The 14,256-nt window shown below is 44.9% G+C and overlaps 1 protein-coding gene across 2 annotated transcripts in view; it reads right to left on the bottom strand.

Annotated features, from left to right (window-relative positions):
- Positions 1–4,267: 4,267 nt before the first annotated feature.
- Positions 4,268–14,256, bottom strand: part of Stox1 (storkhead box 1) — a 59,781-nt gene continuing 49,792 nt past the window's right edge. The window contains exons 3-4 of one of the 2 annotated variants that reach the window (XM_052164638.1): positions 11,529–13,869; positions 4,268–5,906 (exon numbers count right to left, since the gene is read on the bottom strand). In XM_052164638.1, coding sequence (XP_052020598.1) covers positions 5,759–5,906; positions 11,529–13,869 — 2,489 coding nt within the window. In that variant the 3' untranslated portion in view covers positions 4,268–5,758. The remainder of the gene's footprint in view (positions 5,907–11,528; positions 13,870–14,256) is intronic. The other variant, XM_052164639.1, reaches the window with a different exon arrangement.

The following is a 14,256-nucleotide window of genomic DNA, read 5'->3' as shown; positions in this document are numbered from 1 at the left end:
TTGAATTAACCAGAGGCCCCCTCACAGACTGCCCAAAGGTTTTCCTCTTAGGTGATTCTAGATCCTGTCCAGTTGACCATCAATATAAACCACCATCATGGGCATCGATTGAAAATATAACCAACTCATGGGATCAAGTGATCTCCCTGCTCCAGTATCCCTAGAGCCTGCAACTATAGACCATGGCGCCTAGTTTCAAATACAATAGGAAAAACTTTATTTTTCCATTTTTTACTTTAGCTAGCGCTTTTCCATCTAGCCCTGGCTGACCTGGAACTTACTATGTAGAAAGCAAGCTGGCTTCCAAGAACTGTGCTTGCTTCTGCGCCCCCTAGTGCTAGGAGAGAAGAAAGGCATGTGCCACCCTGCCCAGTTTTATGCTTGTTTTACATTATTTTGTGTGTAGAAGTTCTCTTCCCACAATGTGTGTGTCCTGGGGGATCAAACTCGTCAGGCCCAGTGGCAGAAGCCTTTACCCAGTGGAGCTATCTTGCTGACCCTATTTTCCAAATATATTTTCCTGATAATACCCAGCAAAGTTAGATGTCGTATTCTTTTTCCTGGTATTCTCTTATCAAAGGTTCTATTCTTAAAAAATCCCCTTGCCTTTATATTATCAAATTCTGAGTTTTAAGCTACAAAAACAAGGTACTATATCTAAATCCGCCTCTCTGGTTATTTCCAAAACTGTTCAATTTTTTTTTCAGCCCATAATTAGAAAGCAGATGCCAAAGAGCTATTAAGATGCAGCTAGCACTTTGAAAGGCGAATGTGAAACTTTTATGACAAAAGAACATGAAGCATTTCAGATGATATGGAAGTAAAGGGGCAGTTATAAATTGGTAGAGAGAGACAGTGGGGACAGAGGTTGGTGCTGAGGCAAATAGAGAATGAGAGACCATGTGACCATAGCCACAGTCGCTTTTAAAAACCATTGTCAGCCAAGCAGGAACAAGAAGCAGGGAAAAAGTTGGGTTAGTAAATACAACATCACTAGAGCATTGAGGCCCAGCAGCATTCACACTGATGGGAAGATGGAGGAGTGCTGGCTGGCCTTGAACTATGTAGCTGGCATTTGCCTTAAAAACCCTACCTACTTGCCTTTGCCTTCTCTGTTGGAATTAAGCCTGTGTACCACCATGCCCAGTTCCACCGTGTCTTTAGTCAATAGCTGTGCGTATTTAAAAGAAAAAAATGGATTTTCAATTGTGTATACATGGGTATGGGGGGTGCTGTGGCAGTGAGAAGAGTCCCTCAGATCCCCCCAGAAATCACACTGCTGCCCTCTGCAAGAGCAGAGCAAGTTTTTAATCACTCATCTTTCTCCCCAGCACCCCTTTTACTTGTGTTTTGAATTGGGCTGGAGAAATGAGGGTCAACATGAGATATCCCAGAAGAGGGCACCATCACCCAGTACCGTGCAGGGAAAACAGTGAAGAAGATGGTGAGGCTTCAGGAAAGAGAGGTCACAGGACAGGCTGGAGTCTGTCCATGGTGCCCCCATTCTTGTTTTATACCTTCCTCGCCCCTGGAAGCCAACACCCACATTTCCTGTTTTCCTGTAGCTTCAGACAAGTTCTCAAAAAAAAAAAAACAACAACAAAAAAAAACAAAACAAAAAAAACACAGCAACGGGCTCTTCCCATTCTTTTCCAAAACAGAGCTGACATTTTCAATATCTTGTTTGCTAAAGTACATTCAGCAATAGGTTCGTGACCTAATAACATACATATGAACATATACATGTAGTTTAACAGCACACCTGCATGGGAATCTATTATTGAGCTGGTGTGATGTCAATTACTATCAAACTTGATTGAAAAAGAATACGGGGGGGGGGGGGGGTTGTGCTGGAGAGATGGCTGGACTGTTAAGGGTACGTGTTCTTGAGGACTGTGGTTCAGTTTCCAGCACTTTCGCTGGTGAAATCACAACAGTCTGTAGCTCCATCCAGTCCCAGACCTGAAGGCCTCTCCTGACAAACGAGTGTGGGCAAAACATTCATACACTTCAAATCTACAAAATGTTTTTATGAATGTGTGTATATGTGTGTTGGAAGTTTATATGCACCTGCTATAGTGTGCACATGAAGAAAGGTCATCTATGTGAGAACCCAGTGGACCCATTCAGAGTCTTAAAAACATTAAGCGGGTCTTAAGTTTACAATCACCAATAAAGATATAAGTAACAAAAACACTAATATGTAAGTAAAATAAAACTTCATTGATTTTTCTAAAAAAAAAAAAAATTTAGTGTGGTTAACGTGTGTAGAGATCAGAGAACAACACTCAGTAAATTCTTCCCTTCTATCATGAGTCCTGGGATTGAACTCAAGTTGTCAGGCTTAGAGAGGCCTTACTTAACCCACTGATCATTATAAAAGATGTGTTACTATAAAAGGACAAGAAGAAACAAATGAGACATTTGAATTGTGTTTAGTGGTGTGTGTGTGTGTGTGGTCAGAGGACAGTGTTTGGAAGTTGATTCTCTATGTAGATGCCAGGGATTGAGAACAGGTCACCAGGGTTATTAGCAAGTGTCGTTAGCCACTGAGCCATTTCACTGACTCCTTATTTTTGATACTATAAACCACTTAATTTCAAAAATCATGAAACCTTTTCAATCTCTGTCCTCAACTGAGCTATCTTACCTCCCAAACACAAACGATGCCAACAAAGCCAACATCAACACTTTAAAAATAACCTGGAATCAGAAGGTGACTCCATCGGCCTTCATGACATTCAGTCTTGGGGACAGACTTGATGCATTTAAAATTGTGTTCAAGATGAATTTTCTTGATGCACTATGCAATGACAGTTCATGAGGTGTGAGTCTGGGCTGTTAAATAGCTGATATTTTTCAAGTCTTTCACCTACCACCACAGGACACCATCCAGACCCATTGGCAACAGATTTTGGAAAAAAAGGAAATTGTTTTAACATAAGTATTCCTTGGTACAGATCTATTTAGTGTGTCTTAATGGCTTTAAAGAAGCTATTTCTTTTTACAATGGCATTTGTCATAAGCACCAAGAAAACTGGAGAATTGAGGTACAGTTGCAGTACCAGCACCAAAGCCCACAGCCAAAGCTTAAGACCTTGGCAGTTCGATAAAATTTCCCTCCTTCCCTCCTTCCTTCCTGTTGAGACAGGACCTCATGTAACCCAGGCTGGACTCAAACTTGGTATAGCCGGGGACGACTAACTCTAGGCCTCCTGTCTCCATCCCAGGGAGTTAGACCTGTGTTGCCACACCCATTTCATCCAGTGCCCGGGAACTGAACCCAGGGCCTCAGGGGTGTGAGGCAAACACACCTCCACCTGAGCGACATCCTCACCTTCCCCAAATTTCTTTTCATTTTTCAGTTTCTTCAGTTCACTTGGCTGTAATCCAGTGAGACAGACTAACTGATTTTAAAAAATATCTTCTGAATATCTCCTTGCCCCACCCCCCCCACAACACCCCCTGGGGAATATTATATTTGCTACATTCTCCATTGACAAACTCCCCATGAGGAAATGTTATTAAAGATGCTACTATATAAACCACCTTTCACAACAGAAACCAAGTTTGACTTTTTAAAAAAAAATGGTTTTTGAGCAAATGGCCTTTTTAAAAAAATTCATTTTCACCGTGTTTTCCCTTCACCACAGTCCCCGAGACACACACACACACACACACACACACACACACACACACACACATGCCCAGTTTGGCAGCACTTTTTTTTTTTTTTTTTTTTTGTATAATGCCTTTTAAACACTAGAATCTTTGAATGTGTGCCAGGTTCTCTACAAATTATACAGAATGCCTTGCTACTACAGACAAGGAAAAAAACAGACATCTGCCAACTTTTCACTGAGGGAGTTTTGTTTTTTTTCCTTTTTGGATGTGAGATTGTTAGTAAATATGGCTGAAAAAGATGGACAGGGTAGGAGAATCAGCACAACAGAAGCTGGCCACTTGTCCAGGGAGATTATATATATATAGACTCCACAGCCATCAGGGATGAGTGCCTTCTCAGCTACCATGCCTTCAAATTCATCTGAGATGCGGCTAAGGGATTGGGAGCCACGGGCTCAGCCACCGGCTCATCCATCCGCTCCTTATTCTGCAACTTGATTTGAATGAACGTGATAAGCTAGCCACTGTGTTCTGTGGCTTCCCAAGGGTGTACAGACCACAACATAGCTGCCTAGACCTTAGTCTTGGGACAGCATGAAATCAAAAGTATTAATAGTCACCAGAGAATTGTAGTGTGATTTATTTATTTTTGTGCTTGGTCCTTTAAAAAATAAAAAAGGATCACAGGTTGCTAGACAGCTGGCCCTTTAAGAATGCTTAGCTGTTAGAACTTCTTGACCCTATGGACTTCAGTGTTGGTTGCCTCTTGGATTTCTGGAACCAGGATAGGTTATAAAAAGCCAGCAGAGGCTGAAGAAGTGAATTGGGTTAGCAGAGTGAGACAAGGCAATTGGTGTAGAAGATACCGTTAGGAGACAGTTGAGCCTGGAGAAACTATACTGAGCAGACAGGTTAGAACAGTCGTTACAGTTTGGAGCTTCTAGGATTGGGGAAACTGGGAGAAAGGACAGTTTAAGCAGACAGTTGGGGAACTGAGGGAGGAAGGGTTGGGAGGAAACCTTTGAAGGGGCTGCTAGGCTGGAAACTGGGAGGAGGGCTGGGCCAAGAGTTAAGAGAACTGGTTACTGAAAATAGCTAGCCGTTTCACAGAGAACTGTCTTGAATGCTGCAACACATTACAAGCAACAGGCTCCAGACATTTCCAAGATGGCGGCTGTTTATAGTCACTGCACCCAAGGTCCCTGTGCTACTGTAGAGAACTTGGATGCAAGGAGGAACCACAAGTTTACGACCACTGGAGTTCCGGACATCCTTGGTCAACCCAATTTGGAGCCATTTATTTATGCCCAGGGTTGGTTGAAAAAGATGCTGGACTCCGACCACCCAAGGGAGGGTTCTTTTGGAAACACAGCCTAGCAATTCATTCTGACAATCCTTTAATTTCCAAGTATCTATCCAGCCCTTAAAACACATGCTTGCTTGTTCTCTGGGTTTTGTGAGGAAGCCTTAACTTGAGAACTCCACATTCCTGTGGTTAATGAGACTATCTGGTGGGTAGGAAATCAGCATTTATGTGCATTGGAGAAACTGATCAAGGGAAATTAAAGTTAGTGACAATTAGAAAAGGAGCAACAATTTCATGTTTTTTGTGTGTGCGTGTGTGCGTTAATATTTTTTTTTATTTTATGTACATGGGTGTTCTATCTACCCAGAAGAAAGGGCATCAGATCCCATTATTGATGGTTGAAAGTCACATGGTTGCTTGGGATTGAACTTGGGACCTTTGGAAGGACAGGCACTGAGCCATCTCTCCAGCTCTCATGGTTTTTTTGTTTTGTTTGGTTTGTTGTTTTGTTTTTTGTTTTTTAAATTGGAAATTACAAGTTTCTAGCAAAAGGCATTAGAAATTGCTTTAAAATGGTAAAAGGGAAAGAGTAATTAGAATATAACACGATGAGGTTAATAATAGCATATATGTACGGCTTCCAAGGACACCCTCATATCCAGTTTTCAAAAGAGTTCTCCAAAATCAGTTAAAAATTTAATCCTGACATGGTGGCTTACGCTCTTTTAATCCTAGCACTCCAGAGGCAAAGGCAGGGGATTGCTGTTGAGTTACAGGCCAGCCTGAACTACAGTGTAAGACCACATCTCAAGAAAAAAAAAATTTAAGTTAGACATTTATAACTGGGAAGAGTTGAAACAAGGAATTTGATGCAAGATTTTGACTCTTCTGAATGGCTTCATGGTTCTGCAGAAAATTCTGTCTTCTTTTAAATCTATCCAAAATGGCTGAATTAGAAGACACCAGGCTCTGTGTCCTAAAGATAATGACAAGAACAGAATTAATGTTTTCAAAGGCAGCCCCCTGCCCCCACAATGCCACTCAAGGCACTGTGTTTTTATTTGCTATACTAGCACTAAGACCTTAACAAATCTAAAGCAAACTTTCAGAAACCTAGCCCATGTTTACATGTGAAAAGCAACACAGTAGCACTTAGTATGCCATGCTAGTGTCTAGTACATGCTAGCCAGAATCAACTTAGCTCCCTAGTGGAATCAGCATCCGTATCTTTTTTTTAATTGTTGATTTATTTTATGTCTATGTTCAGACACCCCAGAAGAGGGGCATCATCAGATCCCACTACAGATGGTTGTGAGCCACCCTGTGGTTGCTGGGAATTGAACTCAGGACCTCTGGAAGAGCAGTCAGTGCTCTTAACCCCTGCGCCACCTCTCCAGCCCCCAGCATCTATATCTTGTATAACTTCTTTTTTGAAGTCACTGGACGGGAAAGTCGATTCTCTTTTTATACTGATAATGTCCTTGTCCTGGTAACTCTGAGCTACATCCTCACCTAGGCACACTTGTCTCGCCCCAGCACATTTCTTCAGCATATACCCTACCAGTAAGCTACATCCTCAGCTGCACTGGTAATTTGATGGCTGGTTTGGTGTTTGGTGTTCATTTTGTGATCCCAGGGATTGAACTCAGGGCCTCATACATACTAGGCAAGCACTCTGCCCTCGAGCGCCTTACCTCCCTACCTCACCCCTTCACTCTGAACTCCACACATCTTTGACAGTTGGGAGTCGCGTGCTCTTTATCAGCTCCTCTCCTCTGTGTTAATTTTGTCTGACGTTCCCTTCAAATGAGGTGCCAACCATGTCCTGCTCATCTGGCCCTGATACTGACCATCAGAACCACGGAATATAGTTACGTTTAAATGCCATTTCCTTTCTCATAAATATCTGTAATAATTATAAGCCTCTTGAGAGAACTCTATATTACAATCAATTAAAAAAAAAAAAAAAAAACACCAAACTTGGGGCTAAAGAAATAGCTCCCTTCTCTTTCAAGAGGGACCTGAGTTCAATTCCAAGTACCCATGTCAGGCAGCTCACAAATACCTGTAACTTCCTCAGAATAGATCTGAGGCCTCTGGTCTCTGAGAACAGCTGCACTCGTGTACACACATACCCACAGACCATAACATACATACTTAAAATTTAAAAAAAAACTATATATATAAATCTTAAGAAGTTGGGCCAACAAGAGGGCTAAGCATTTAAAATTGTGTGCTAGGCAATAAGGATCTGAGTTTGATATCCAGAACCCACATAAAAAAAAAAAGCCTGAGGCTCTCTGAGAGGCTGTAAGCCGCAGCAGTATGATGCTGACAGGGACGGGGGAATTGGTCAGAAGCTTGGGAACTCAGAGAAGGGGAAGAAACAAGAAGGGGGGACTACCTCACAGTGGAAGGAGAGAATGTGGCTCCCTAAAAGTAGTTCTCTTATTTCCACATGAACACTGGACATGCACATTTGGACACACACACACACTCTCGAGTGGTGCAAAGTAATTCTATATGGAGTTGGATAGAGCAGTGGCCCTTAACCTCCCTAATGCCGTGACCTCAGATACAGTTCCTCATGCTGTGCTGTCCTCCGGAGCCATGAAATGAGTTTTGCTGCTACTTCATAACTGTAACTTTGCTACTGTTATGAATCATAATGTAAGTGTCTGTGTTTCCCTGGCAGTCTTAGGCAACCCCTATGAAAGGGTCATTTGACAACCCTGCCCCCAAAGGGTCATGTTGAGAACCAACAAGATAGATGGATTACTGGCTCTAGCTGGGTGGGGCTGGTGGAGGCAGGCAGATCTCCACGCGCAAAGGCAGTGCGGTCTACAGAGTGAGTTCCAGGGCATCCGGGGCTGCACAGAGAAACCCCCGTCTCGGAAAAAAAACAAAATCCGGAAAAAAAAAAAAAGTACTAGCTGCTCTTGCAGAGAGCCTGATTTTGGTTCGAGCACCCACAGGACAGCTCAGCTCGCAAACATTTAAAACGTAAGGGGATGGGACGATGACCCCTTGTGGCCTCTTTGGGCACCAGGCACACATTGTGGTACACAGACATATGTGTAACAAAGCCATCCATATGTATAATTTTTTCCTTAATTAAGAAAGAGGAAACTTGCCGGGCGGTGGTGGCTGCGCGCACGCCTGTAATCCCAGCACTCTGGGAGGCAGAGGCAGGCAGACTACAGAGTGGCCAGCCTGGTCTACAGAGTGAGCTCCAGGACAGCCAGGGCTATACAGAGAAACCCTGTCTTGGGGGGAAAAAAAAACAAATCCAAACAACAACAACAACAACAACAACAACAAAAAGGAGACTCTTTTAAAAGATAAAGAAATAGCCAGGCCTGGTGTCTTACACCTTTAATCAGATGGCAGATGAAGGAGGATCTCTGTGAGTTTGAGGCCAGCCTGGTCTAATGAGTTCCAGGAAAGACTGAGCTACATAGTGAAATCCTGTCTCAATGAACAATCAAGCAAATAAAAATTAAAAGCTTCAAGATAGCCAGGTGCTGCTTTGGCTCATGCTAGAAAACTCAGCGCTGAGGTAGTTACTGGGGGGGGGGGGGAGGGCGTGGTAGTTACTGAGGGGGGGGGGCATGGTAGTTACTGAGGGGGCGTGGTAGTTACTGAAGGGGGCATGGTAGTTTACTCATGTGAGTGTGACAAAATAAAAACCAAAAAAATAAAAAAAAAAATAAAAAAATAAAAAACCCTCTGATGAAAACAACTTAGGGGAGAAAGTTTACTGGGTCAGAGGTCAAGGGCACAGACGATCAAGTGGAGGAGGTCATGCCCAAAGCAAGAGCTTGAGGCAGCTTGAGTACCCAGGTGACAGTCAGGAAGTACAGTGCTCAGCTAACTTCTGCTGCCCACACAGCTGAGACGGGCTTTCCTATCTCAATGCACCTCACCTAGCTAATGTCTCCTAGGTGATACTGTCAGCCATCACACTCTGAGCAACATAGAAGGAACTGGAGTTCAAGGCGGCTTGGGGACAAAGAGTCAAACATCTAAACAGTACCCACCCCCCCACCCATCCACCCCACCCCCCCCAAAAAACTTGGGAAGAGCAAAGCGACAAAGTCATAAGTTGGAGGCTAGCCTGGTCTACATAGTAACACTTTGTTCCAAAAACAAAAAAGCAGGGTCTGGAGAGCTAGCTCGGCCACTCACTCAGAGCTCTTGCTCTGGTACAGGATGAAGAGTTTTTCTTTTCCAAGCATACTCACTGGGTGGCTTTATCGCCTGTAATGTCAGATTCAGGGGACCCAAAGCCTCCTTCTGGCCTTCAAAGGGGACCTGTACACGCATGTACATATGCCATGCACACATAAGTAAATAAAATAATATAAAATAAAATAAAATATAATAAAATAAAATAAAATAACAAAACAAAAGCCAAACTCCAAAATAGTTGTGATAATAGTGGCAGGGTAAGCCTTGATACATTGGGTGGACAGGGAATACATGGCTGTGAATGACTTCTGTCTGTGGGTGCGTGTTTAGTCTGCATGTACATTTGCACTTCCAAAGGAGGCCACGAGATCCTGTGGGGATAGAATTATAGATGGCTGTAAGCTACCAGGTGGGTGCTGGGAATTGAACCTGGGGCCTCTGGAAGAGCTGCCGGTGCACTTATCTACCAAGCCATTTCTACACCCCCCACCCTACCCCCCCCACCCCCCAGTATTCTTACTAAAATACTTGTATTTATGCTGAGCCAATGGTGGCACATACCTTTAATCCCAGGGCTCAGAAGGCAAGAGGCAGGCAGATCTCTTGAGTCTGAGGCCACCCTGGTCTACAGAGCAAGTTCCCTGACAGTCAGGGTTAGACAGAGACATACCTGTCTCAAAAATCAATAATAGAAACAAATCTTATGAAAAAAAATAGTAGAATCACTACAGAGTTGTAAAAAATCCTTTGTAGGGATGGTAAGATTACTCGGTGGATAGGCACTTATTGCCAAACTCGTAACCTGAGCTCTAACCCCAAGACCTACGCAGTGGAAGGAGAGAGCCAACTCCTTCAAGTTAACCTCTACCCTCCACATTCAGTTGTAGTGTACACAATGGTATTTAAAATTTTGTAATATTTGGTTTTTTGTGCAGTGGGGGTGGGGGGAGGGGTGTTGAACCCAGGCTGGCTTTGAACATGCTATGTAGCCAAGGATGATCTTGGACTCCTATTTCCACTTCTCAAGTGCTGGGATCAGATTCATGCCACGGTGTCCCATCTATGCAATACTAGAATCAAGCCCGGGGGGCGGGGGGGCCTTGCAAATGCTAGGCAAGTGCTCTACCAGCTGAGCTGTATAACTCCAAATACTTTCCTTCTTAAATAGCTTAAGCCCATATCACACTTATCATATGAGCATTTATTTAAGCAAGCTGAGAGAAGTAGTTACATTCCTCACTTAACACGGACAGACCCAGGGACAGATGAGAAACCCTGCGAGGCTTACGTTCTGAATGTGCCTTGGTTTTGGTATTTCTTTTGTAGTTCTAGAAATAATTCCCAGGAAAATTTAGTTTCCACTACAAAGGAACTCTATATGAGAGTCAGTTCTCTTTATAATGATGTAACCCCTGTGGGTCAACCAGTCAATCTCCTGGCCAGGCCCCACTCCCTAGGGTAGTGGAATGCCTCACTACTACAGACAAGGGGGGGGGGAAGTAATCTGACAACTTTTCATTTTGAGGGAGTTTTGTTTTGTTTTTTCCTTTTTGGATGTGAGATTACTAGAAAATATGGCTGAAAAAGATGGACAGAGACAATCAGCACGACAGAGACTGGCCACTTGTCTAGGGAGATTATATATATATATATGCATGACTATATATATACATGACTTGACAGCCAACAGGGATGGGTGGCTTCCTTCTCAGCCACTAAATTGATGGGAAGAAGAGGAAGAGGAAGAAGAAGAAGAAGAGGAGGACGCTAGGAGAGAGAGGCAGGCAGTTCTCAAAAGAGTTTAAGGCCAGCCTGGTCTACAAAGTGAGATCCAGGACAGCCAGGGTTACATAGAGAGACACTGTCACAAATAACAAAAAAGAATTGGGTAGTTTGGGAAGAGCAGGAGAAACTGTGGGCAGAAGGGTAAATATAATCAAAATGTGCTGAGAGGGGCACGGGCTGCAGAGACCCTTCAGCAGTTAAGAGCACTGGCTGCTCCTGCAGAGGACTTAAGTTCTGCTCAGTATCTCCATGATGCCTCACAACCATAACTCCAATTCTTGGGGATCGGATACCCCTCTTCCGACCTCAGTGGGTAACAAGCGTGTATGCTATGCATGCACAAATATACACCCAGGCAAAACGCCATCCACGTACAAATAAATCCTTAACACACATATATATATATACATATATTGTCTGAAATTCCCAAAGAATTAATAAAAATATATTTTTAAAAAGTGACCTCTGTCCTACCATATGTAACCCCACTGTAATCTGATACAATTTATTCCCCCAAGGCTGTTGGAACTGTTACACTTTTAGTTCTGAAGCCCTTTACCAGGCACCTCCACATCAACTCCTTGCAAGAGTAGCTAATATAGTGCTCCCTCTGCATCCTGACCTGGGGGAATCGATCCCGCTGTCTCCCGTCATGCTGTGATTCTCCGTCCCTTCTAGGTGACTGTGTTCTCGCTGTGGCTCCGGAGCCAACACTGACCCGTGCGAGGCCTTGACAAGTTGTAACTTGTCTGTGAAATGCTCTTTCATTTCCTGACTTGGAAGGCTCGGTCTCCAGACAATTGGATTCTTTCCCCTATCACCAGGAGAATCTTGCAGGATCTCAACTGGGAAACTGGTTTTCCTTACAGTAGAACACTCAAGTAAACTTCCGCCGGCAGCAGCTGCTGGGCTCTGGACATGGGCAACAGTGAGCTCTCCTTCGTAGTTGAAACCCCATGGGGTCCCTGAATTTAGGCCAGGGTTGTCAGGGTTTGGGCTTTCCCCTGCATTTGAAAACAACCCTGTGGCCTTGTACCAGTGATTCCTTCCAATGCCCGGAGGCTCAAGCCTTTCACTTTTGCTATTAAAGCCAGTCAGAGATCGCCCTGTCATGGCTGGACTTCCCAAATGATTCCACGTGCCTCCACCTGCACAGGAGTACTGAGTGTGTCCTGGCAGCGTGTGACAGAAATCATCTGTCTCAGAGAAGTCATCGTCCTCTAAACACAGAGAACTGCAGCCCCCGTCAGCCCCGGCCCCGGGGTCATACAAAGTCACCTCGTGCAGCTCACTGTCTGAAAGCCCCTCATTTTCCATATTCACAATCTCAGCCTCTGGGATTTGAAATCCCTTCCTACTTAGTTCTTCTGAGTCGCCATCTTGTCTTTCATGAGTCCTCAAACGGTTGGCAGCAACTGGGCCATCTAAGAGGCCGAGGTTTTGGAATTGGTGTAGTGTCTTACCCACTGTCTCATCCTCTGCATACACAGAGGAGTCTGAGTCTAAAGAGCAACGTCGTGTGGGCAGGACCTGCTGCTTTTCTTTGGATCCCAAGAACATATCATAGTCGGACCAGCTTTTCCTCAAGACTTCAGGGAGGACCTTGTTTCCCTCGTGAAACACACCAGCTCGCAGCATACTTTCCCTAAAGGAATAACACCGCAGGTGGCTTGGCAAAACTCTACATGGAGGATAATTTCCTGGGCCACCTCTGAAATCGTCGCTGACTGGATGGCCAGGAGCCTTCGCCACGGGCGTGGTTTCTGCTTCCAGTTTATCTCGGCTTTGTTGGGGACACGGTGGTCGGCCTTCACCCTCCAAGACTCCGGAAGGATCTGAAGTGCCTGTCCTCGAGAAAGGCTTTTCCTCCGGCCCGATGCAACTAGGTTTCAGACCATGGGTCTTCTGAAGGACGAACCCTTTGGATACAGGGTGCCCTCGGAGATGCATGCCCTGGAACGGATTATTGATCTGCTTTTTATAAATCAAGTGGGAGCCTAGCACAGCTGGATTCCTGCCGTGCAAGTTCTCTCGTTCGCTGCAGGCAGGCTGGGCTGCAGGGACCTCGGGGCTCTTTTCCTGTTCTGGTCCGGGGCCTCCCCGCTCAAGCTCACTTGCCTGGCTGCATGATTTGTGTCTACCCCTATGAGAACAGCTCCGCCTGCGGGGCGTGGCAAACCGGCCCCGCCTTTTCCGGATCGCCTCTTTAGAGGAATATTTATGCCTGGATATCCGTATATCCGTTGACGTGCCCTGGTTGTTGTATTTTTTTTGTTCTTCATATTTTTGCATTAGGGCAGTGTGCTTGGATAAGTTGTCAACAGTCAGTACGGGGTTAATCCTTTTGATGATTGCGTGTTCCACATCCCGCGGGATGTTGGTGGAGCTGTCCTCGTCTCGGACGGGCCACTCCTCGGGTGGGAACTGTGCGGAGAAACTATGACGCTCCACTTTGGACTTCTCTTTTCTCGATAAGCTGCGCCACAGGAAACCGAAACCGAATCTTTTGCCCTTGTCTTTCGTACATGGTGGTGGTTTGGGGCTCACACCGACGTGGGTGTCTTCAGGTGCTGAAGCTACCTGATTCTTGCTCAAAGCTGTGGGCTTCTCAAGACCTTCCTGGTATTTTCTAGTCACCTCTGCAGCGGTCAGTAGGTCCTTAGAGTCGCGCGTGCTTGTATCAGGGTAGCACTGACATGAAGGACAGTGGGAAACAGGAGACTCGTTCTCCTGGGTCGGCTCTGCACAGCAATCCATGCTCACTAGATAGGTCCCGGAAGTGGGCCCCGAGCACCCTTCGACTGACAGGAAGGTTCTCTTATTTCCTTGCACGGGCCCATTTGTGATGAAGTATGTGCTTGGGGTAACTATGAAGTAGCCCTCTCCGGTGTGGTAAATCTTCCTCTGTTGAATTAAAGCCCCCAGTGTGCTGTAGAGAATGTCCAGGGAGGGAATAGCAATGCCTTAAAAAAAAAAAATTAAAAATAAATAAATAAATAAATAAATCAGAAATGCAGAATGACCGCATATTTGATTAACAGACTTGGAGCCGACTGTGTGCAGTGCATGCGATGAAAACGCTAGCTGGTCCGACGGCTGGCTCATCAGGTGATAGCACTGGCAGGCCATGTATGCAGGCCTGACAACCTGTGACCGACCGACCGACCGACCGACCGATGCTTAGTCTTTCAAAGTATCAGGAGAGCACAACTCCCACGACTTGTCGTCTTACCTCTGCATGTGAGCTGTGATGCATACATGCCTGAACACACACACACACACACTTTTATTTAAATTAGAAAGAGTTCAGTATAGTGACTCATATCTGTAATCCCAGTGCTGGGAAGATG

This window comes from Apodemus sylvaticus, chromosome 19 (genome assembly GCF_947179515.1).
Source record: "Apodemus sylvaticus chromosome 19, mApoSyl1.1, whole genome shotgun sequence".
Lineage (NCBI taxonomy): Eukaryota > Metazoa > Chordata > Mammalia > Rodentia > Muridae > Apodemus > Apodemus sylvaticus.
The sequence above is the reverse complement of the archived record's forward strand: the minus strand, read 5'-3'. Positions and strand labels throughout refer to the sequence as shown.